Below are 22,540 nucleotides of genomic sequence, written 5' to 3'. Positions count from 1 at the left end.
TCCCATTTTGGCAAAGCGTCCTTTCTGCCCCTCTGCTCCTGAGGCCAGAAGGAGAAAGCCACAGACATCTCAGTTGTGGAAGGGAAGGGAACTGAGCCTCTGTGGAATCCAGAGCCCATGTCTGGCAGAGTATGAAAGAGGCCTTTCTCCTTCCATGTTCAGCTCCAGATGGATGACAAAAGCAGTCCCTCGGTGGCCGCAGGAGAGCGGATCCAATATGTTCCTTTGGGGCAGAGGGGCCACTTCCACCCATGCCAGGTAGGCCTCAGGAAAAGGGCTGAGCTCTGGTGGCAGTTTTGGACTGTTTTTATTTGTATAAACACAAAACCAAGCAGCAGTAATTTTAAAAAGAAAAGAAACAGCAACCATGAAGGTGGCAGGGATTTCCTGATGAGGGGGGATAAAAGATCAGGCGTCCATTACTCAGAGCAGCTTCCATCGCTGCCTCTGTTGCTCCCAAAACTGGCTGCCCCAAGTGGAGAGAAGTGGAGTGCCAAGTTGGGGGGGGGCAAAGCTTGGATTGGCATAGCCCACCTTCGGCACAAAAGGGCCCCCTCCTCTCTGCACCCGCCTGTGGCCAAATGCCCCCTCGCGGCTCCCGATGGGCACGGCCATTAGCCCTCCTGGCCAAAGTCCTCTGTGAACTTCTTCACCTTGAGGAGGTCCTCTGCATTGACGGTGGGGCGTGTGGTGGCCAGTGAGCGCAGCATATCTGCCTGCAAAGAGTGGAGAAGGGGAGGCTAAGCCCTGGGCCCCCAACAACCAGAAGGGGGGAAGGGAGTGGTGCTGCCAATGTTGCCCCTTGCCAAGCACAGCCCCGGGACACACTGTCCAGCAGCCCCCTCGGCCTGTCTCCCTTCTGCTCTCCAGCAGTGCCACCTGCTTGGGAGAGCAGATTATCTATGCCCTGGGCTTTGGAGGGGGGTGGGTGAAGCCCCAAAGCAGTTACAGCCAGGCAGGGGTTACCACTCACCATGCAGATCACAGGCTCCAGGAGTTTGTCCCCCGGCACTTCCATCCAGGTCATTTCAATAGCGCCAGGATCGCCCGGTGAACAAGGGGTCAGCAGATCATCTACCATCTTGCCAGGAGTGGTGCGGGAAGGCCCACGGACCTGCATCCGGGAGACAGACACCATGCCGGTGAAGGGGAGGATTCTCGTGGACAAAAAGGGCTTTTCTTTGTGCTTGTGACAGGTCTTGGGAGGACAGGAGAAGTAGTGTCTGGTCTCCCCCATCAATGAATTGGCCCTATTCAGGCGCAAGTGGAGGAAAAACTAACATTGGTACTTACCCATGATATGTTCATTTCCAGCAGATGAGGGCCCTAGCATCCTGTATTCTGGGTTAAGCTCCTCCTATTTGCCCCTGTAGGCAGGGACAATAAAGAAAAGACCAGCCCCTATATAGGGAGGAGGTAGCCCCCCTGGGCCTCAGTCAATAACAAGCCAAGCGACTAGTAAGGTAAATCTAGGAACTGAACTTTAGTAACATCAGCTAAGGGTTAACTAGAACACCTTAGAAAAAACTAGTCCAAGAACAAACACGAACTCAGAAAAACCAATCCAGCAACAACAACAAGAAGAAGAACAAGGCAGGTCCACCAAGAGGCAGGCAGGGTCGGAGGCCTCAGGCAGCACCTGGGTGGGCAGGATGCTAGGACCCTCGTCCGCTGGAAATGAACGTATCACGGGTAAGTACCAATGTTCGTTTTCCCAGCAGACAGGGTCCTAATCTCCTGTATTCTGGGATTTACAAAAGCCCTCTCGAACTGGCAGGGAAGTGCTGCTAGGAGACTGTAGGCCCCGACACAATCTGTTGGAGGACCCTCCTTACAAATGACTGAGACACGTCCAGTTTGTAATGTCTTATGAAGGTCGAAGGCGACTTCCATGTGGCCGCCCTGCAAATGTCTGACAGGGAGGCGCTAGTGGCCAGGGCTGCAGAGGTCGATGCACTCCTGGTTGAGTGTGCCATCACCCCCTCGGGGTGAGTGAGATCAAGCGTTCGGTAGCTCTCTTGAATACCAGACCTGATCCACCTACTCAGAGTCGAGGCAGATACCTTGCACCCCAAAGAGCCCGGGAGAAAGGAAATGAACAACATTTCAGATGACCTTAAGGTTGAAGTCCTTCTTAGGATTAGGGCAGAATGAAGGCAGGAGAATGTCCTGCGATACCTGAAAAGCTGAGTTGACCCTAGGCATGAAGGTAGGGTCTGGACGAAGGCACATTGAGACTGGCCTAAAAATACACAAGTCTTTACGTACCGACAGGGCCCCAGCTCTGACACCCGTCTGGCGGAGGTAATGGCCGTGAGGAAGATGCCCTTGAGGAAGAGGTGTTTGAGGAAGACCTCCCGAAGGGACTGGATCGGCCCAACCGTCAGCGCCTTTAAGAGCGTGTTTACGTCCCAAGATGGAAAACGATGTCTGGTGGCCTGGCCCTGTTGGAAACTCCCCTCAACAGCCTCTTAATGTGAGGATGGCCGCCATTCTAGCTGCTCTCTTATGCAGCAGAACCGACGTGATGGCAGACACCTGCCTTATAACTATGTTGGATCTTAGTCTCTTTTTTAATGCCATCTTGGATGGACTATAGCAGGTCAGCCACTGAAAACCTGAAGCCGTCGATGAGAACTTGTCTAAAAGGTAGATTATGGTGGATTATGTGATCAATCAGAATAGAACCTGATCCAATCTGGACCTATGGCAGCTTCCAGCCTATCACTGATCACCTTGTCAACTGGTTATAGCAATGAAGGTGATATTAAGGTGATTTCACTTGTAGCAATTAAGATTTACCGCTCTGAAAGAGGAATCTTAACGTCTGACCTCCAACTAATATTTCAAAACAATGTGCGGTTCTTTACTGGAACATCTGTGAACCTATGTAAAATAAGACTAATTCCATGGTTAGGCAAAGAAGACACTGGATTAACCTCTATCTCGCAGACATTGGTGAGTCCATGCAGAGGCATAGATGCGCTCTGTGTTAACAGGGCCTGTGGTCAGAATTAAGTCTGATTTCATCTGAGGATGAACTTGTCTAGAGGCTTCAAAAATCACCCCAACTCCATGTAGCAGGCTATCATCAACCTGTATGAAGGCTGAGGGGTCTCCTGGCTGAATGAACTGCTGATTAAGGAGTCATGAAATGGGAACAGAGGGCTTGGCAAGGATAGCCCTCTGGTATCGAATTTTGAGGAGAGAATCTTCTCCACAAAAAGGATCTGTCAAAGGAACACAAACCTAAATTCTAAATAGACTAGTGGGCCCTCGATATGCACTGGAGTTGGATTCAGGACTTTGCATGGATACCAAATCCATGAAAGCTCAAGTCACATAAAATATAATGGCATAGTAAAATGGAGTCTCCTGTATAAAATAGTAAAATCACAGTTTGTTTGTTTTTTGGAAAATATATATATATATTACAAGCTGTGCTAGCAGAAAAACAAGGCATAGGCACTAGGAAGTCCATTTTCCCAGCCTCAGAAGGCAGTGGACAATGGTGTTGTTTGGGCCAGACCTTGGCATGAAAACCCAGTCAGGGATAAGACACCCACACAGCAGCTAACCTTATAACAATAAAATCACAGAATCATGGAGCTGGATGAGACCACAAGGGCCATCAAGTCCAACCCCCTGCCATGCAGGAAATCACAATCAAAGCATGCCCAAAAGTATGCAAAGGAATCTTGTAGCACCCTGAGACCACTAAAAGAAAGAGATTGGCAGCATGAACCTTCATGGCCTTGAGCCCAACTCATCATATGCATGATAGACCTTGTTACAATAGGCTTTCCAATCCAGGCAGCAGCTGAATGGCAAGTCCATCAGCAGGCATTCTTATTTAAAATGCAACTATCTAGCCAAGGTAAGAGGTAATTGTGATCTTTGTGGCAGACTCCTCAGGGCTCTGTAGGATGTCTGAATGGGATTTGAAGCAACCCCAAAAACCTGATTATATTGTTTTAAAACACTCATGGAGGAAGGGGGAGTTTCTCCCCCCCCCCAATGGAGAGGAGGCTGTTTGTCTGTTTGTTTTTGATAAGAGTTTTTCTTAACCCTCTGTATTACTGAGAACCATCTCATAGAAGAAACTATTTTTTAGTTTCTTCCCTTTAACAGACATCTCTCCTATGAAAAAAGGGAAGGAGAGGAGAGCCAGCTCTCCTGAGGCTAGCTGACTGAGGTTCCCTGTGTTTTATAACAGGAACATAACCCTTTTGCCACTAAAGTGGTGCTTGGTTGGTCACCTTAATCCAATATATCTATCACCTCCTATGTTTTTACCAAAGATCCTCAATGCATGTAAGCATTAGAGGTCTGTTGAGTGACCAGAGGCCTTCTCCTTGCTTGAGTCACTCTGTTTATTAGCATTTAAATGAATCTGTATTGTTAAAGTTTATGCTCTCAATGAGAAGTGCTATGGCTGATAACAGTTTGCACAAAGGAGGTAGAACTATGTGCTCATCTTATGTCTTTGGCTGTTCCAGCTAAGGCAAAAAGGCTCTGGCCCTAATGGAGACAAGGATGGAGGCCCATGAGGAGGAAAGAAAAGTCATCATGTTGCTTTATGGCTAGCCCATTCCCTTGTTGAATTAGTTTCCAGGCATCTTCTCTGGCCTGGAAAAAGGAGAGGGGGGTGAGCAGAAACAGCACATGAGCTCATGAGCTAACAGTAATAAAATGAACACCAGAAAAGTTAACCAGTATCTCTTGTACATCTGAGCCCCCAGACCTGTTGATGTGGGGACTCTCCCCTCCTTTATTTGCCCCATCAAGGGAGGCTGCCTGGGCAGTAGCTTCTTCCAGGCACTGAGGAAACTGCTCTTAAGTTAGCAGTGACTGAAGACCATTTGTAACCATGGGTAGATAGCTGCATATGGCCTGTAGTGTAGCCCTGATACTCACAGGGCACTTCGTTTTATTTGTTTGAGACAGCCCCAACTTCAAGCTGGGGTTTACAGCTTAGCCCTTTTAATCTCAGGCAGGCTTTATAGTAACCTGGCTGCATGATAGAAGCTAGCTTGGTCCTCAACTCCCTTCCCACTTGCATAGGTAGCTGGGAAGGGCAGAGGGGCTGCTGTGGGACATGGCTCTACATTCACCTGAGGTAAGTCTGTGTCCTGAGAAAGGATAATCTCTGATGGAGAGGAGAGGCCAAGCACTCAAGCTGCTCTCTCAAGAGTGGCATAGTTTGGGGCAGCCAAACACAATTGAGGGTGAAGGGAACTCTCCACCCATGATATCCACACGTGGTTTCCTCTTTTTTGTTGTTGTAATTTTTGGGGAGGGAACACAGGAGGATTTGTATCCATGTGCTCTCTCATAGAATCCTTGGGTTGGAAGAGACCCCAAGGGCCATCCAGTCCATCCCTATTCTGCCATGCAGGAACTCTCAATCAAATCATGCCCGATAGATGGCCCTCCAGCCTCTGTTTAGAAGTGGGTGGCAGAGGCCATGCTCTCTCTGGAAAGGACATGAAGCCATTTTGTGCTTTTTTGTGGGATGCTCTGTGGCAGCCAAAAAGACCATTTTAGAGTCGGAAGCTTCAGCTCCTGCTGGGCCAAGTCCAGCTTCCTTTACAGCCATGCGGCTGTACAACATAAAGGAAGGGTCTTCTGCCTCCTTACACACCATCTCATTATAAGAATTCAAAAGGAATGTGCAGGAGCCCTGGCAACACCACCATGTGTTTCCCAGTATGCAAAATGATTCCCCACACCTGTTGGGGTCCTGGGTGCCATTGGGGCCAGAGATGGGACGGAAGGGGGAGACCAAGGGTTTATGCCCCCATTTGCAGAGTCCCAAACCTTATGCTAGGCATAGGGCCTGCAATGGCCATGTCAGAGGCCTCATGGCAATGCCTGCCCTGAGTGAGGGCATTAGATCTGGCAAAGGTTTCTTGCTGGCTAGAGAGAGAAGGTCCCTGGTACTCACCCCTTCTCTGAGGCCCAGGGGGGCTAGCTCCTCCCTATATAGGGGGCCAGTCTTTTGTTTATTGACCCTGCCTACAGGAGTGAATAGGAGGAGCTTAACCCAGAATACAGGAGGTTAGGACCCTGTCTGCTGGGAAATCCAACCAACTCCCAGTCTCTTGTCTAGCAAGAGGCATTCAGATGCTATGGGGAGGCACAACCTTAATGGTCCTAGGCTTGGACCCAAAGCTTTTCTGTCCTTTCGGAAAGGCCTTTGTTTGTGCTGGTGTGGTTGCGACAACTGACCTGTTGGTCTGAGGGACCAGTAACCAGCAACTCTCACCAGTTTCTGAGTGTCTTGAAGCTGAGTGAGCACCCTTCAGTTCCCCAGAAACCCCCTGGGACTCTCCCAGAGGAAATAGAGGCCTTGGGAGCAAAGCAGCAGGAAGCAGGCACTATTGCAGGTCCCACCGATAGGATGGGGCCAGCTAAGGACTGCCCCACCCCACAGCCCTTGAAGGGAAGCCCCCTCCTGCTCTCACCTTTTTGAAGTGGGTCGCCGACTGCACCTTACGGACTGGCTGCATGAGTGCGTCACGCACAATGACGCTGATGTCGGCCCCCGAATAGCCATCCGTCTTGCGGGCCAGTTCGTGGATGTTGGTTTCCGACAGGTTGTGGGGCGTGTTGCCCAGGTGCAGCTTAAACATCTGGACCCGGGCTAGCTCCTCCGGAAGAGGGATGTAAATGCGCTTTTCAAACCTGTGTGCAGACGCAGACGCAGAGCAGGGGTGAGGAGAAAGGCAGAACCGGGTACCATCCCAGGCCTCCCCCATTTCTCTCAGTGCCAAAGACTGAGGCATGCTATTGTTATAAGATCAGCTGTACAGATACTACATGATGCAGCAGATGGCATAAAGCTTAACAACCGAGGAAAATTCCCTGTTCCCATTCTTTCTGAGCCTTCCCATCTTTTCTCGGCCTGGCACTGCCAAGCTAAGGCAGAAATCTATCTACCAAAAACACTAACACTTTTCTATAACACTAGACAGCAAGTTACACTTTCTCAGCCCCAGATGAAATGACAACCCTCCTCTGAACAAATCTTGCCAAGAAGACTTGAAGGTTATGATACTAGCAAGAACTCCAAATCCCATCAGGCTGCTGACAAAGGCTCAACTCACTAGACCCACCTTCGCCGAATGGCAGCATCCAGGACCCAGGGGATGTTCGTGGCGCCCAAGACCAAAGTCCCATCATTGTTATTCCCGACACCTGTCCGGAAAGAAAGCCACCACTGATCAGGCCATGCTGGGAAAGTGGTGGATAGACAAAACCATCGCCCATATGGTGCCTAAACTCAACCTCTGGGCAGGGCAGCCTGCACTTGCCCTGCGGCTCCCTTCTGAATCCTCTTCACTGCCCAGCTGATGGTGGCATCAGGGCTGGCAGTGCCCTCCTGTCCCTTGGCCCAACCGCACCACCCACCTTGCATCTGGACCAGGAACTCCGTTTTGATCCTGCGGGCTGCCTCACTCTCGTTCTCGTTGCGGGAGCCGCACAGAGAGTCCACCTCATCAATAAAGATGATGGAAGGCTTGTGCTGCCTGGCTAGCTCAAAGAGGTTCTTCACCAACCTGAAGGAGAGATGAAGTAAGTGGGGAAGGGAGGGAGGGTGGCTGAGGGCCACTGGCAGATGCGGAAGTGCGCCTCACTAGCCATGGAAGAGCAGTGCCCAAACAATGCTACAAAAGAGGAGGACCATTTGGCCTCCATAGCCAGTGGCTCCTTCTTCATACAGGTCCAACCCTTAAACTCTTTGTACAAAGACCTTGTCCTGCCCCACAGACTGAGCCACACAAAACTCACTAGTCATGCTGCTTGCCCCCTCCTCACTCACTTTTCGCTCTCCCCCAGCCACTTCGACATCAGGTCCGAAGAGGAGATGGAGAAGAAGGTGGAGTTGCTGGCTTCAGTGGCCACGGCTTTGGCTAGGTAGGACTTCCCGGTGCCAGGAGGACCGAAGAGGAGGATCCCTCGCCATGGTGTGCGTTTACCTGGCACAAAGGAGGAAGAAATAGCCTCACCTGTCTACTGTGCCAGGAGGGGAAAGGGGCAGTTATGGGGTTCCCTGGAACAGGAAATTTTGTTACCTGTGAATAAGTGGGGGAATTTGATGGGGAGGATGACAGCTTCTTTGAGGGCTTCCTTGGCTCCTTCCAGCCCAGCCACATCGTTCCACCTCACGTTGGGCTTCTCCATCACAATGGCACCTGCAGGGGGGCAATAATGGGCACAAGGGAGACCTCAGGACTCCCACCCACTTACCCTGCCAGGCGGGGCAAATTGAGGGACCAGCCAAGGGTGCCTTCAGAAAGGAGCCACCAACAGGGTTATGGGGCACAGAGGATCTTACCCATCAGCTGCTCCTGCAGTTTCTTTTTCTCGGGGTTGTCACCTTCACTATCGCTGTCGCTCCTGCAGAAGGAGGCCCCCAATGAGACAGGGGAGGCAGCACCCCAAAGGGACCAGCAAAGAGTGGGACAACGTGTGTTGCTATCCCAGCTGGCTCCAAGCTACAGTGAGCAAAACAGAACCGCCGCCACCCTCCACAAGTTCATCAGTGGGCAAAGAAGGGACACGTCAAAGCTCCTCCGTTCCCACCTTCTATGGGTCTGACCCTAATTCCACAGGCTAAGAAGAATTTTTGAAACAGGACAATATTTGGAAGTCCTATTTACACCACCAATATCTTTACCTCATTTACATCTTGTTGTGTCAGTTCTGCATAGTACTGTTTGTTCCTGCATTTGGTTAGCATTTTGTAACGTGTCACGGTTTTGTAATTATATTGTTTACCCCTTATGTCTTTTGCAGGCATGTGCTTTTATAGCATTTTGTTTGTTGCTTTGGGTTTTTGATGGGTGCCTCATTTTGTGATTTGTAACACCACTCTCTTTGTCTCCGCTGACACTAGGACTGATTTGTTTCTGCCCGGCCTGTATTTCTATAGCTTTTTAAATGCATCATCATCACCAAATGGTGCGCTCTGTGTGTGTGTTTTGCAGATGCCTATACACTTGGTCTGCTTTGCATAATACAGGCTGGGCTTTTCTGCCAGTCCCTGGCATCTCCAGTCAGAGGAACAGGGTCAAGTCCAGGGCCTTCGGAGGCCTCCAGAGGTAATGCCCACACCTGTTGCTAACCTGCCAGCGCAGCAGCCTTCAGGGGTAGAAACATACCTGCACATGTGGCAAGAGGCAGTGTTGTCTTTAAAGCAAGATGGAAATGAGACAAAGACTAAAAGAGGACCTGTCTGTGGGAGCCCCATGACCCAAAGCCTCCTTGGCTCCAGAGCAGGATGGGCATTTCACCCCTCTTGGCTGCAGCCCTTTGCCCCCCACCAGCTTGCCCTACCCCTTGCTGTCATTCTGAGCTTCTTTGACTGGCTTCTTGCTCTGCTTCTCCTTGTTCCGCAAATAGTCCTTCAGCTTCTCGGCCCGATCCAGGTACTGCGCACACTTCGCCCTGATGCTCTCCTTGGCCTTGTCGCTGTGTGCGTCGTCTGCAATGGGGACAAGGCAGTGTGTGAGAAGGCAGCCAAGGATTCTCTCAGAGGAGCCAAGGAAGAGACCCTCTAGACTCCACATTCAGGCTCCATGCAGTTGCCCCATTTTGGCACAGCTGCCCCATGAAAAGCTGTTGCCACTCCAGTTGCCCTGCTAGACTCACATTTGATGGCATGCAAGAAGTACTCCACCGCATGCTGGTAGAGCCGCAGGGCCTCTTCATAGTTCTTGGCTTTGTCCTCCTCGGTGGCTTTTGTGACCAAATCAATGGCTTTCTGGAAAGGAAACAGCCGCCTGGAGCTTCAAGTTGGGAGTGAAGGTGAACAGGTTCCCCAGGAAATTAGACACTTGGTATGATTCTGCTCCCCTCCAAAAGGTCCTGGAGCATTTTGAGCAGCATGCCAAGATTACACACACATCGCAATGACCAAAGTGAATGACAACCTGAAGGATGGCTGCTCCTGGAGTTTAAAGCCATCGACTTCTTTGTCAAATTAACATATTTTCCATACTCATAAATTACATGATACATACATTTCTCTCTTTATGAAAGGCACACACCATAAAATATGGAGGTTTTGGCACCTTCTTCAGTCTACGGGTGCATCTACTGTATAGAAATTATGCATCGATGCCATTTTAACTGTCATGGCTCCATCCTACAGATTCCTGAGATTGAAGTTTGGTGAGGCACCAGCAGCACCCTTTGCCTGAGAAGGCTAAAGACCATGTAAAACTACAAATCCCAAGATTGCACAGGATGGAGCTACAGCACATAAAGTGGGGTCAAATTGCATTATTTCCACAGTTTAAATGTACCCTATATAAAAGGAAAAGCTTTCTAACTCTCAAATTGGGAATGCCCCTTTAAAATTAGTCCCTATAGTTTTGCTAGGAATCCCAGCTGGTTATTCCTCCTGCACAATTTTACGTTCCTGTAGTAATGCTTCCTCAGAAGTAACTACTGCTTTACTCAGTTCACCCAACATTAAACAGAGTAAGAATCCCCTCACAAACCGGTACAAAGAGAAGAGAAAACCAGCTTCCAGACTGCAAGCATGAAAGAGGTAAGTTTACAACATTTACAAGGCCTTGAATTCAGTGATTCTGTTTGTTGTGTGTGTGCATGAACTACAGATCTCTCAGACCCAACTAATTTTTCCTATTCCCTTTCCTCCTTTAAGTAAAATCCTCTCCAGGTGAAAAATTCTACTGCTATCTTATTCGGTCTTCAGGGAGCCATTTTAGCCTTATAGGGTTTGATATTTAGGGAAGACATGTATATAGTTTGTTTGTTGGTTTGTGTTGTGGAGGGAGGGGGAGATTAGGGGCTGTGTTGGTTTATGTATGTAATGTAATGCATGTGTAAGTACTCTATGTATAATAATATGAGATTTTGGGGAAGGAAACCACAACCTTAAGAGGCAAGGTTTGATATTTATGGAAGTCATGTATATGACTTGTTTGCTGGTTGATATTGTGGAAGGAAGGGGAGATCAAGGATTGCGTTGGTTTATGTATGTCATGTTACATGTAATGCAATGCGTGTGCAATAACAGAATAGAGGGGTTTTGGGAAACAAAAAGCCTAAGAGGCAGGGTTTGCTTTCTAGGGAAGTCATGCACAATACTGCTTGTTTGTATCGTGGAAGGAAAGGGAGAATAAGGATTGTGTTGATTTCTGTGTGTCATGTAATGTGTGTGAATTAATATACTAGAGATTTGGGGGGAAACAACAACCCTAAGAAATAGGATGTGATATTTAGGGGAGTGTTGTATATAGCTGGGGGGTTATATTGTGGAAGGAAGGGGAGATTGGGAGGTGTTGGTTTATGTGTGTAAATGCCACAACCTTAAGAGGCAAGGTTTAATATTTAAGGAAATCATAAAGCTTGTTTGTCGATTTGTTTTGTGGAAAGTGGAACTCAGGCGTTGTGTTGCTTTATGTGTGTAATACTATATGCAATGTTAATGTAATCATGAGATTTGGGGGGAGAAACCCCAGCCACAAGCAGCAGGGCTTGGGATTTGGGGGGCCATTGGTCTTGCTTCTTTACTGGTCTGCATTGGGGGGGAGGCGGGGGAGGTGAAAGACTGCCTGGGAAGGAACACCATCAAGGCTTTTGGGGGAAACAACAGCCCTAAGAGGAAGGCCAGGCAGAGAGTATTTGCCCCCAAAGGAGCCCAAACTGGTTGAACTGGGGAGGGGTCCCCAAACCAAGGTCTGAAGCAACCAGGAAAGTGGATGTACTTTGGACTAAACCCAGGGGCTCCAGCTCCTCAACCCTTCCAATGAGAATCCCTAAAACGAGAGAAGGGACAACCCAAGTCCCGTTCCTCTTCCGGAGCCAGGCTCCCTTTTGGGGAGGCCCTCCTTCCTTCCCCGCGAGGCCCGCCCTGTAGGCCGCAAAAGCCGGGGCCTCGCGTAGATGTGGTGCCCGGGAAGGGTGAGGGGAGGCCGGGCGGCGCTCTACCTGCAAGGCGGACGTTGTCATGGCATCTCCTCCCTCCGGCGGGGCTAAAATAGGTAGGCCCCGGGTTGGTCGGATGAGGAGGCCCAAGGAGCCCCGAAAAGGAGGAGGAGGAGAAGGGAGAGAGGCCGAGAAGGACGAGGAGGAGCCGCCGCCGGGAAAAGGGGAGGATTCGCGGCCGCCGCTCGGAGGCCAAGCCGGGAACAGCAGCAGCAGCAGCAAGGGATGGGATTATGGAAGGCGCTTTCTTTATTGACTCCTATGAGAGGGCGTCCACACTGAGGAAATAATGCGGTATTAGACCGATTGAAGTGCTGTGGCTCCATTGTATGGAGCCCTAGGATTGGCCTTTTCCCAAGGCCTTTCAGGCTCCTCTCTCTGCTGCCTCAGGAAGCTCTCTCTCCTTTGGATCCTATTTCTCCCCGCTCTTCGGCCACAGTTTAGGCTCTCTCTCTCTATCTCTCTCTCTCTCTCTCTCTCTCTCTATGGTCTGTTACAGACTGCCAAAATAAAGCTGCTTCGGGTATCTTTGGAGGTATGCTGTTTAAATGATGCATGCATCCTAAGAATCCGGAAGCTGCACCAAAAGCTGCCCTCCAGTGCTTAGGAATGGAGTGTGGCTTTGGCGCGACCTCCAGACTCTTAGGACCCATGCATCATTTAAATGGCATACCTCCAAAGAGACCCGAAGCAGCTTTATTTTGGCAGTCTGTAACAGGCCTATCTCTCTCTGTCTATCTCTCTCTCTATCTATCTGTCTGTCCTCAGAGTGGCATAGCCTTTGTTTTCAATATACGTTTTATATCGAAGCGACACACAGAGACAGACACCTGAGACACAAGGAATATCAAAACATGAAATAAACACATGTAAGCCTACAATTGTTATTTTTTACATCCTCTCTGTGGAGGCATCTCAAGCCATGCCTTTCCAGGCCTCCTTCCGGCCCAGTCTTTGTGAAGGAGGCCAAGGGACCCCAGTCTCCCCAAGAAAAGCTGAGGCAGAAATGGTCATCATCTCAGCAGCATCTCTCAGGCGAAGGTCCTTCTCCTCCTCCTCCTCCTTCTGCCTTGGAGGTGTTTCTGGGCCTTCTTTCCTTGTTCTAATACAAGGTTTATATCCAAATGCTCAGCTCCTTTCATCAAAGAAAAGGCTGAAGCGGAAATACTTGTATATTTCATGTTCTTGGAAGCAACTTTCTAAGCTCAAAGATTTTGGTTTCATCCCCACTTTATCTCCCACTTAGAATTAGAGAGACATACAAAGAGCCAGAGATGCAAACATCTCTCTTAGTCCCAGTGCTTAGGACTGAGCTGAAAGTAAACTTCCCAGCTGAGATTGCCCACGAAGAGCGAACCAGTCATAGACCCCCAGCTCCTTCTCTAGAACTCACACTTTCAGAGCCCCAGATCTTTTCCCCCTCTTAATCCTCCTAAAATTAAAGATACGTTTTCACCCTGTTTAGCTTTTATCCCAATGTTTTTAATGTGAAGCCGCAATGAGTCCCATTTTGGGGGAAAGACAGGGATACAAATAAAGATAATAGATTAAGACACACTTTAAAAAGATAAAACTATAGAGAGAGAGGGAGAGAGTTTTAATTTTTTAAAATGTATTTTATTCTTTTCATAACTTACCTGTTTTAACATTGTAGTAATTTGATTCATTTTTAATGTATTGTGAGGTGGTCCGTAGTGCACTGCCACTTAGTACAGTGCTCCTGCGTTGTGGTGCCCCTGTGCCACTGGGCCGTGGCATCTGCAGTGCGTTGTGGGGTCCGTGGCGCAGTGCCCTCCGTGGCGATGCCCACAGCCAGGATGCCTGTGTTTTCTTTCAGCCACTTCCATGCTCTGAGCTCCCCACAGCAATACTCTTGGGTCGTTGTAGTACAAAACAGGCTATTTTGGCAGGATGGGTTTTTAAATGTCGATTCCCTTTATAAGCAGGAAAGAAGTTAAAACCTTTTCTTTCCTCCCTGCTCTGCAGAAGGGAGCATGGGTTTCACCACTCTTTAAAAAGCCCAGGCCCAATATCTGCCACAGTTAGAAGGAGTCAGAAAAAGCAGAAGGGTGGCATTTCCGTTCTGAAGCAGGAAATCTTCGCCTTAGAATGATTAGAGCCACAATTACACTAATTTCAGGAGAGGTCCTTTTAGAGAGAGTCATTGATTTAAAGCTATGATCTATAGCACTTCTTCTATCCAGTAGAAACTCTTTGCACATCATGCAAAGGACCCCCTAAAAACCTTGCTCCCCGTTAGACCCTTCCTCTAAACCTATTAACATTTCCATTGAATTATTTCCCCTTCCGTTATGCAACAATCTCAAGCATTAGGGGCTATGAATGTACGCCAGATCCAGGTTTATTTTGTTTTATTCTATTTTTTAACAGATTGTATGTACAGCACTGTGTAAATAAATCTGATTAATAATAATAATAATAATAATAATAATAATAATAATAGACTGTAAAGCCAAGATAAGAATTGTATTTTATTTTCTATGAATTTCCCCCTTGATTATCCTAATTTTTCCCTGGGGATTTTCGTAGCTTTTAATAGGCAGATCCACAGAGAATCCTCCGTAATTTTAAGAATGCTGCTGATAAGATGTTTTTTAAAAATACTGAAAGGTAAATAGAGTTAAAAAGATTTCAACGATTAAGAAAACAGATTATTATTTCATAAGGCTATAACTATTATGAGGAATGACTAGTATGCAAACAATGCCATTATCTGTGTTTTATTTGTGTTGTCTATGATGATGATGATGATACGCATTGCTTTTCATGCTAATGGAAGCAGACAAAATGCAGTGCTCCCAATGTTGTTGGACTGCAACTCCCAGCATTTCCCACCATTAGCTCTGCTGGTGAGGAGGCTGATGGGACCAGCAGTCCAAGGGGGCCACATAATTGACTCAGTGCCACCCCACAGCCCCATATTACTACCCTATCGTTTGGACACAAACTCGGACATAAACCAGCGAAACATGAGACTTGAAACATTAACACCTTTTATTATATACAAGATGAAGGCTACACTTGTCCTTAGTCACCTTTTCCATTGTAATGTACAATACTATACAGTACAGTTAGTGTGTAACTTGGGGGGCTTTGTGATTTCTTGCATGGAGACCCACAACTTTTGCCCAAGTATGTCCTCACCACTTGATTTTGCATGGATTGATAAAACCAGGAGACTCCATTTGAGATCTGAGTGGAAAAGAAGAAGTCCTTCTTGTATAAATACCATTTACAAAGAATACAAAAATAAAGCTGCTTGTGTTTTAGAGATCAATCGCGACGAGTTACGACCGGCTGCGCCTTTTAATATTTGGGGCTGAATATATATCAAAACACCCACCACTCATACCTCTCTGCGTAGTGCGCACGCATACAAACACACACACTTTCCACACGGCGTAGACAGACATTGGTTTTTGTAGTGGTTTTCTGTGCAAAGTGTCTTTTGAGAGATCTTATGAGGAAGTCCTTTTTGTCTTTGGCACTTTGGGCCTGTCATGTTGCATTTGCCCACATTGTAAACTCTCAACCGATGCCTCCTAAGGAGTTTGGGGGGGGGGGGGGGGGGGAGAAAAACCCTGAAACAATCCCAACTGTTGTAGGGCAAAGGAAATCGGAGGGCGTGCGAGGCTGGCGGGGAACTGAAATCATCATGGATTTTAGTTTACAAACCCCAGGACCCCTCCGTTCCAAGAGTGGCAAACTCCAGAACATCCTTCCTGTGTGCAGAAGGAGCAGATATGTGAAAAGGTGCTTCCAAAAAAGGTGAATTGTTCAGAGTGTGAAGTCACACATCACACTGCAAGGAATGGAGGGCTGAAACACCTTCATTTTTAACGTTCACTGTGGTTTTTGTAAGGCCAGAGCACCATTTTAAACCCTTCTATTCAGGCCAGTGTCTTCCCTGCCTGCATCTGGCTTCAACTACGGAGCAGCACCGTATTAAGCTTCTCTTGAGGCCCCCCAACAACAACATTTGCATTGAATGGGAGCCTCTGGGCTGAAATGGCCCAGCACTGTCCCTGCAGCCACCAGAAAAACAGCAAAGAAGACCCTCCAAACAGTTTAAGAGAAAGCCATTGCATCTCAAAGCCCCTGTTCTCATGTGCAGCCTCCCTGAAAATATGGGAAATCCGAGAGAACTGCCCTGATAAAACCACAAGCAGCAGCAGCAAAGGATGCATGGCAGGGAGGGTCTTCACCAGATAGCTTGCCCAGAATAAAAACTGCTTTTTAATGCATGGCCATCTCCCATTTGGACCCTCTTAAAACAGGCATTTTCTAATCCTGAACTGAATACCGAAGTTTTGTTAAGGGATGCTTTGGCTGAACTGGGGACATCTTGGCATGAACTCCCCACTCATGATCTACCTTCTCCCACACCTGCTATTTTCACCTGAACAAGGCTTCAGCTCTTCCAGATTTGTCAATTCTTTGGGGCAAAGATGAAGCTGGCAAGGACCCCATCCTTTGCTCACCCAACACATACGCGTCTTCCTCCCTCCATTCATGGTCTGCCATTTTCCTGAGAATGGGACATAAAGCAGTGCCAACTACTCCCCCGTAAAGCTTTCTGGCTTTCATACCTCAAGGCACCTGACAGAGGACTCCAAATTCCAAAGCTTGTCTGGCTCCATGCCCCTGCCCACCTCAAACGCCAGACCACCCATCCATCTCTCCTTCCTCTCCACTGACCATCAGGTAAACATACCTTGCCAAATGTGTCAACAAGAAGCCATAACTGTACACTCATGTATGGAAAGTCTCAAAGGCTCTGGGGCAGAGAAATCAGACGGCTCCAATAGGGCAAAGCCTTCCCCAGCCTGGTGCCCTCCTGATGTTTGCAGCCCCAGATATGGCTCATGAAGAAGAGACACGGGAGTGTTAGGCCAAAACAACTGAAAGGGAGCATGCAGACCGGAGGAGGCTGCTTTACGCAAGGGCCGGCAAACAATCCTTACCAGTTACTCCAGCACTGAGGATGCTTCTCAAAGGCACCAGCTCATATCTTCTCTGGCTGAAAATGAGATCTGTCTCTCTCTCTCTCTCTCTCTCTCACACACACACCTTCCCTCCTGCAACCCTCTTCAAACAACACAGAACATTTGGCACAACACTGCAAAACAAGGGAGCAACAGCATGGCTCCGTCCCACTCTGGAAAGGGCTTGAACGATGCTCCTTAATCCCCCCCTTCTCTATCACTCATCCTAGCGCTGCCTACACTCCCTGCCAAATGGGTGCAGATGAGCTCAGGACTTGCTGGTCTGAACACTGGCTGTTTTGGTATGGCCCTGATTTAAGAAGGGAGCTTCTGGGCCTCACTACAGGAAAGGAAGGCTCACAAGAGTGGCATCAAGCATTACCTGCTGGGACCTCGCCAACCAGAAAGTGAGTAGTCTAGGGCTTCTTGCAACAAGACTAGAGGCTGGGTTTCAAACCCACAAAACTGTCGTGAAAAAGGACAGCGAGAAAGGATTTTTTCTTCTTTTAAGGTGTTATGAAAAAGAACCCTGTGTCTGTCAAAAGGGCAGATGTCTGGAGGTGATGGGACATTATGTGTTGGCATTATCCTTGCCAAAAGTGAGGCTGAAGATAAGGTTAACCTGGTTTATGTCCCAAGAGGGACAGAGTAGCCACCCGGCCTGGCACTCTGCAGATGGCCATGCTGGCTGCGGATGATGAGGAGTTTGGTCTAACGCATGTGGAGGGAGCAAGCTGGGGAAGGCTGGCATGACATCTGAAGGATGGAGATGCTCAGAAGACTGCCATGAACTACAGCACAACCTGAGAAATCCAGCCAGAAGATACTGTGCTCCCAAATCCATCAAAAGCTCACAAGCTAAACCAAAGCCTGCTTCTTCTGGTGGCCTTCAAGCCTCAAAAATAAAAGCAGAAGGAACAGGAAAAAATCTAATGGAAGAGATGTAAAAGAGAGGTTGGGAAGTTTTGTCCCTCAAATGAGCAGAATAATGCTTTTATTCTTCCCAAGACTCTGCCTTCCCTTTTACATTTCAAAGATAAAAGCCCCCATGGAAGGCCTTGTCCATCCTACTCAAGGGACCACACAGCTTACATCTTGGGTTCTCCTGTTAAGAGTTACTCTGGGATAAAATGAGCAGCAGAGAATCCATTTACAGCCCTTCCTGGAGCTCTCCCTGGAAAGAGGAAAACCCTACGAAACGTCCGGCACAGTCAAGTAGACAGCATTTAGAGTTTGCTCCCTGCCTCTCCTTCTCCATCCCCTTCTTCTGCTACCAAAGGCACATTTGGTAAGTGATACAGGGAAAATGGCTTTATGATACCACAAACTGGGAGCTGCCCGATGGCCTGGGAAGCGCTGTCCCCTTTTCCTCCGGGGCAAGAGGATCAGGTGCCAGCTCCCAAAGGGATGGGTATGACCAGAGCAAAGCTGGGCTCCTGCCAGGCAGGAAGGTGAGGGCCACCTTGACCCGGGCCCTGAGACCCCTGTCCCTTTCTATCAGCTTCCCGTCCTCCTCTCTCTTGAGAAGGTGGTCATTGCAGGAGCAGCATTGGTCAGCTGAAGCTCTTCTTATGCAGGTGGTGCGTCCAGAGCGTAGCTGCCAATCGCTAGGCCTGGTCAAGGCACTGAGGCTTTGGAGGAGGAAGGGGAAATAGCCAAGGCAGGAGCCATATGCTGCTATTGCTGCTGCTTCATGGCTGTCACCACCAACATTTCGGCAACATCCCAGAGACGTCTCGGTTCCTACACCAGCAGACCCATGCGGGTCACTTTGGCCGACAAGAAGGTGTGCAACACAAAGACGATGGGCTTTGGGCAGGAGTGCAGCTCCAGCGTCTGAGGAAGAAATGGCAGCGACAAAAAAACACAGAACTGGGGTCAGTAGAAGCCAAACACATCTCAAATCACTGGTTTCTATAATCGGAATCGCAGTATTTTTCATTTGGAGTGCTACATCCCCTAATGAGGGCAGCTTTAACAAATAGATGCCAATGGAAGAAAGATAAGGAAACAGGAATGCATGGGAAAGAGCCATTAACAGGGCAATGGTACAGGGCTCCTTCCTTTAAACAAAAACATATCAGCTAAATTCATGTCCCAATCTGCTGGGGATGCTTTGATTGTGATTTCGTGCACGGCAGGGGGTTGGACTGGATGGCCCTTGCGGTCTCTTCCAACTCTAGGATTCTATGATTCTATGGAATTAAATCCATATCCCACATATTGACTGTAAGTTACTAATGGTTAATAGTGTATCGGTTCTAAACTCTCTCAAGCCGTGGGGGAGAGGGGAAGGGGTTTACGCAACATGTGTGTATATACTGTATGTTTAAATAATTCAGTAAAAATCATTTTTAAAAAACAACATGGGAAAGAGTCCTGACTCCCAGACATTACTTCTGCTCCCTGCTTAATTAATCTTGCTGCTGTTAATTACAAAGCTGTTAAGTCCTTCACAGCCTGGCTGCAGTTGATCTTATTATATGCAGATAATAATGCTATCTTTGGGCAAACTTCTAACTCAGTTTCTGTTCTCTCTTTTATATAATCCATCCAGTCTTCCACGGACACAGTCTGTCATAGAGATTGCCCAAATTGCCCAGCCTTTTGTCTCTGGCTGGTTTGACTGTTGACTATGTTAACTTTTTTAATGGTTTATGATATTTTATTATAGTATAATGGGGGGGGGGGAGGAGGAGGGAAGTAATAGAATGTATTTTCATATATGTATCTTATACTGTTTTTTATCTCATATTGTAAGCCGCCTCAATCCTGTGGGAGAGGTGGCATATAAATTAAAATATTCTTATATTATTAATATTATTATCATCATCTCTTTATATACTAATTGCCAAAATTTCTTTACAGATCTGCAGCCCCACCACATATGAATGCAAGTACCAATTTCTTGAGAACCCTTCCAACATAGCCTTAAATAATTCTTATTTATATTGTTTCACCTTCCTGGTGTTAAATATCATCAATTACAATTCTCCTTTAGCCGTATAAATTTTTTAAATGACGTTGATTCCAAATTCCCCCCAATTCTTGAACATTTAATATTTGTGCTAAGTCATCATTCCATATTGTCCTAAGATATTCTTCTTTCTCATTATGGTTTGATAATAATTTGTATATTTCTCTTGCAACAGCTTGCTTACTGCCAGAACGTCCCAAAGATGCGATTGAGAAGAAGCCCAGAAGAGCCCAGGGCTGCCCCCCTTGAAGTCATCCAAACCCAAGCTGCCTGCTCACCAGTTCCCCTTCTGGACCTCCAAAATCCAGGTAAAGGTTCCTGAGGCCGTCGTCTGCAGACATTTTCAGCTTCTCAAAGGGGTACCGGAAGAGGACGCCAGAGGAGCCTGCTTCCTCCTTGGAAATGGTGAAGCCGTTGTCATAGTGGATGATGAGGCGGACCTCCTGGTTGTTCCAGACGCAGCCTGGCCAGGTCAGAAAGGGAAGGCAGTGAATGAGGGGAGAGATGGTGGCCCACATCCTTCCAGGACAAGCTCCTCCACTGGAAGAAGCTGCACAAATGTGATTGTGAGTTCCTGCATGGCAGAATGGGGTTGGACTGGATAGCCCTTGGGGGTCTCTTCCAACTCTATGAGTCTGAATCCCCCCAGCTTCATACTAGGCCAGGGTGGGCAAAAGGTGGCACTCCAGATGTTGTCACACAGCTGCCCCATAGTTAGCAATGCTAGGAGTTAGCAATGCCCACCCCTGCAGTAGGGCTCCTCAGGATCAGACTCAATTAATGCCATCTTTAGTTTTTTGTGGGTTTTTCGGGGGGGCTATGTGGCCATGTTCTAGAAGAGTTTATTCCTGACGTTTCGCCAGCATCTGTGGCTGGCATCTTCACAGACCCTTCTTTGAAGATACATCTTTCTCTGAAGATGGCAGCCAGAGATGCCGGTGAAACGTCAGGAAGAAACTCTTGTAGAACATGGCCACATAGCCCCCCAAAAAACCCACAAAAAACTATGGATGCCGGCCATGAAAGCCTTCAATGTGACCATTCTATCTTTCTTCTGCCTGGAGGAAGGATTGGTTTCCCCTTTGAAGGATTTCCTACATTACTCCCAGGAGACCAATGTCTGCTCCTCAAGGCTATGTCTCCTGAGTGTGAGATTCCAGATGGGTGCCAATGATAACTGGCGGCTGTGGAAAGGCCACAAAAAGGAGAATCTCCTAGTCTTGCCAAGGCAGGGAAAGTGGTCTGGCACAAGTTTCCTTGGCCACAGCTCAGTGGAAGAGTGCCAGTCACACATGCAGAAGAACCCAGGATCTAAAAAATATTGGACTAGGACATGGAATATAAAAGAAGAGATGTTATAGGAGAATATAAGGCTATATGAGTTGGGAATACTGATATCTGCAATTATAATGTAATGTCTAGTATTACAAATATATATTATTATTTTGGTGGAAAGTATAGGATAAATGTTGATGTTTATTGTAATTACAATTTTTTTAATGGATTGTATAGATGAAGATTGTATTATTACATTTTGGAATGTAATAATTTTAATATAAAATTATTAAAGACTATGTTCGGGGGGAAAAAGGAAGAACCCAGGCTCAATCCCCAGCATCTCCTGTGGAAAGGAATGGGAAGAGGTCTCTCTGCCTGAGACCCTTGGGACCTTCTCTTACTTCAACTAGAAAGTGCAGTACTAGCTGCACCAATTCAGAGCTCAGAAAAAGTAACTGACACTCAATTCTAGCCAAAAAAGTAACTTTTCCATGCACTACTCTAACTCAGAATCAAACGTGAAAGGTGACTTTGAACACCTATAACTCCACTTGATCCTACCAGAGTTCTGAAAGACTCCTGGACTACCCTTTTAGGCTACCTTCTGGAGTATCTATTATTTTCCCAGGAGGCCTTGGGGAATCACATTTCCATGCAGCCCAAGAAAAGAGGACTTCCTGAAGACCCTGCAAACAGGCCTGCGGCAGCCAGGAAGCCATTCCGCTGCCACCCTTTCTACGGACTCTAGAGGGAGGCCAAGATACACACTGCCGGGCTGATCCGCCTTTTTAAAACTGGCCTCCTGGGACTTCCTGCCCTGATGAAACTCAAGCATTTTGGATGGCACCCAGCTCTCTGCATCCCCTCTGGCACAGAGTCCTTGCATCGGGCAGAAGTGGGCCTGAATGCTTCCTTGCGAGCACATCTCTTGCTCCCGCACCAAGTACAAGCCATCCCTCAACCCCACACAGAGGATGGCCAGAAAGCCAGCCAGTTAGGTTACCTTCTCATCCAGCCAGGGAAAAGGGGAGCTTGGCTGAGAGAGGCCCCTTGGGTGATATTCCCTCTTTGGAGGGAGACCCCAGCCTTAGTGCCCCACATTATTTACAGATCTGGTATGAATCCCGCCTTACTCCTAAAAAGTGACCCATGAAACAAGAGTAGTGCATGGACACATTACTTTTTTGAGCTAGAATTGAGTTTCAGTTACTTTTCTGAGCTCTGAATTGGTGCACTGGCCCAGCAAGTATATCACTTTCTGGTTGAAGCAGCAGAAGGTCCCAAGGGTTTCAGGCAGAGAGACCTCTTTCCATTC

At 47.8% G+C, this 22,540-nt stretch overlaps 2 protein-coding genes across 2 annotated transcripts in view; both read right to left on the bottom strand.

Annotated features, from left to right (window-relative positions):
• Positions 1 to 288: 288 nt before the first annotated feature.
• On the bottom strand, positions 289 to 12,258 carry LOC149305854 (vacuolar protein sorting-associated protein 4A). Its single transcript, XM_089540849.1, has 11 exons — positions 11,968 to 12,258; positions 9,658 to 9,769; positions 9,343 to 9,490; positions 8,342 to 8,403; positions 8,079 to 8,198; positions 7,826 to 7,982; positions 7,414 to 7,562; positions 7,119 to 7,200; positions 6,468 to 6,687; positions 974 to 1,114; positions 289 to 716 (listed from the first exon to the last, which is right to left on the bottom strand). The coding sequence occupies exons 1-11, from the start codon at positions 11,986 to 11,988 to the stop codon at positions 615 to 617; spliced, it is 1,314 nt and encodes a 437-aa protein (XP_089396975.1). The 5' UTR covers positions 11,989 to 12,258; the 3' UTR covers positions 289 to 614.
• A 2,697-nt stretch (positions 12,259 to 14,955) lies between these two features.
• Positions 14,956 to 22,540, bottom strand: part of LOC149305853 (beta-2-syntrophin-like) — a 29,188-nt gene continuing 21,603 nt past the window's right edge. The window contains exons 6-7 of the mRNA XM_089476946.1: positions 20,226 to 20,410; positions 14,956 to 18,806 (exon numbers count right to left, since the gene is read on the bottom strand). Of these exons, the coding sequence (XP_089333072.1) occupies positions 18,714 to 18,806; positions 20,226 to 20,410 (278 nt within the window). The 3' untranslated portion in view covers positions 14,956 to 18,713. The remainder of the gene's footprint in view (positions 18,807 to 20,225; positions 20,411 to 22,540) is intronic.

The sequence above is a fragment of the Sceloporus occidentalis genome, unplaced genomic scaffold (genome assembly GCF_023333645.1).
Source record: "Sceloporus occidentalis isolate IW3139 unplaced genomic scaffold, rSceOcc1.0.p SCAF_10, whole genome shotgun sequence".
In the NCBI taxonomy this organism is placed as follows: Eukaryota; Metazoa; Chordata; class Lepidosauria; order Squamata; family Phrynosomatidae; genus Sceloporus; species Sceloporus occidentalis.
This window is presented reverse-complemented; position numbering and strand designations above follow the sequence as displayed.

What these genes read in the sequence shown, in the direction of transcription:
- LOC149305854 (XM_089540849.1), bottom strand. Translation starts at nt 11,988, where the DNA reads ATGACAACGTCCGCCTTGCAG. An exon ending in ATTCCCCCACTTATTCACAG is followed by an intron (nt 7,983 to 8,078) that starts GTAACAAAATTT and finishes CCTTTGTGCCAG; the next exon opens with GTAAACGCACACCATGGCGA. An exon ending in GTTCCTGGTCCAGATGCAAG is followed by an intron (nt 7,201 to 7,413) that starts GTGGGTGGTGCG and finishes CTTTCCGGACAG; the next exon opens with GTGTCGGGAATAACAATGAT.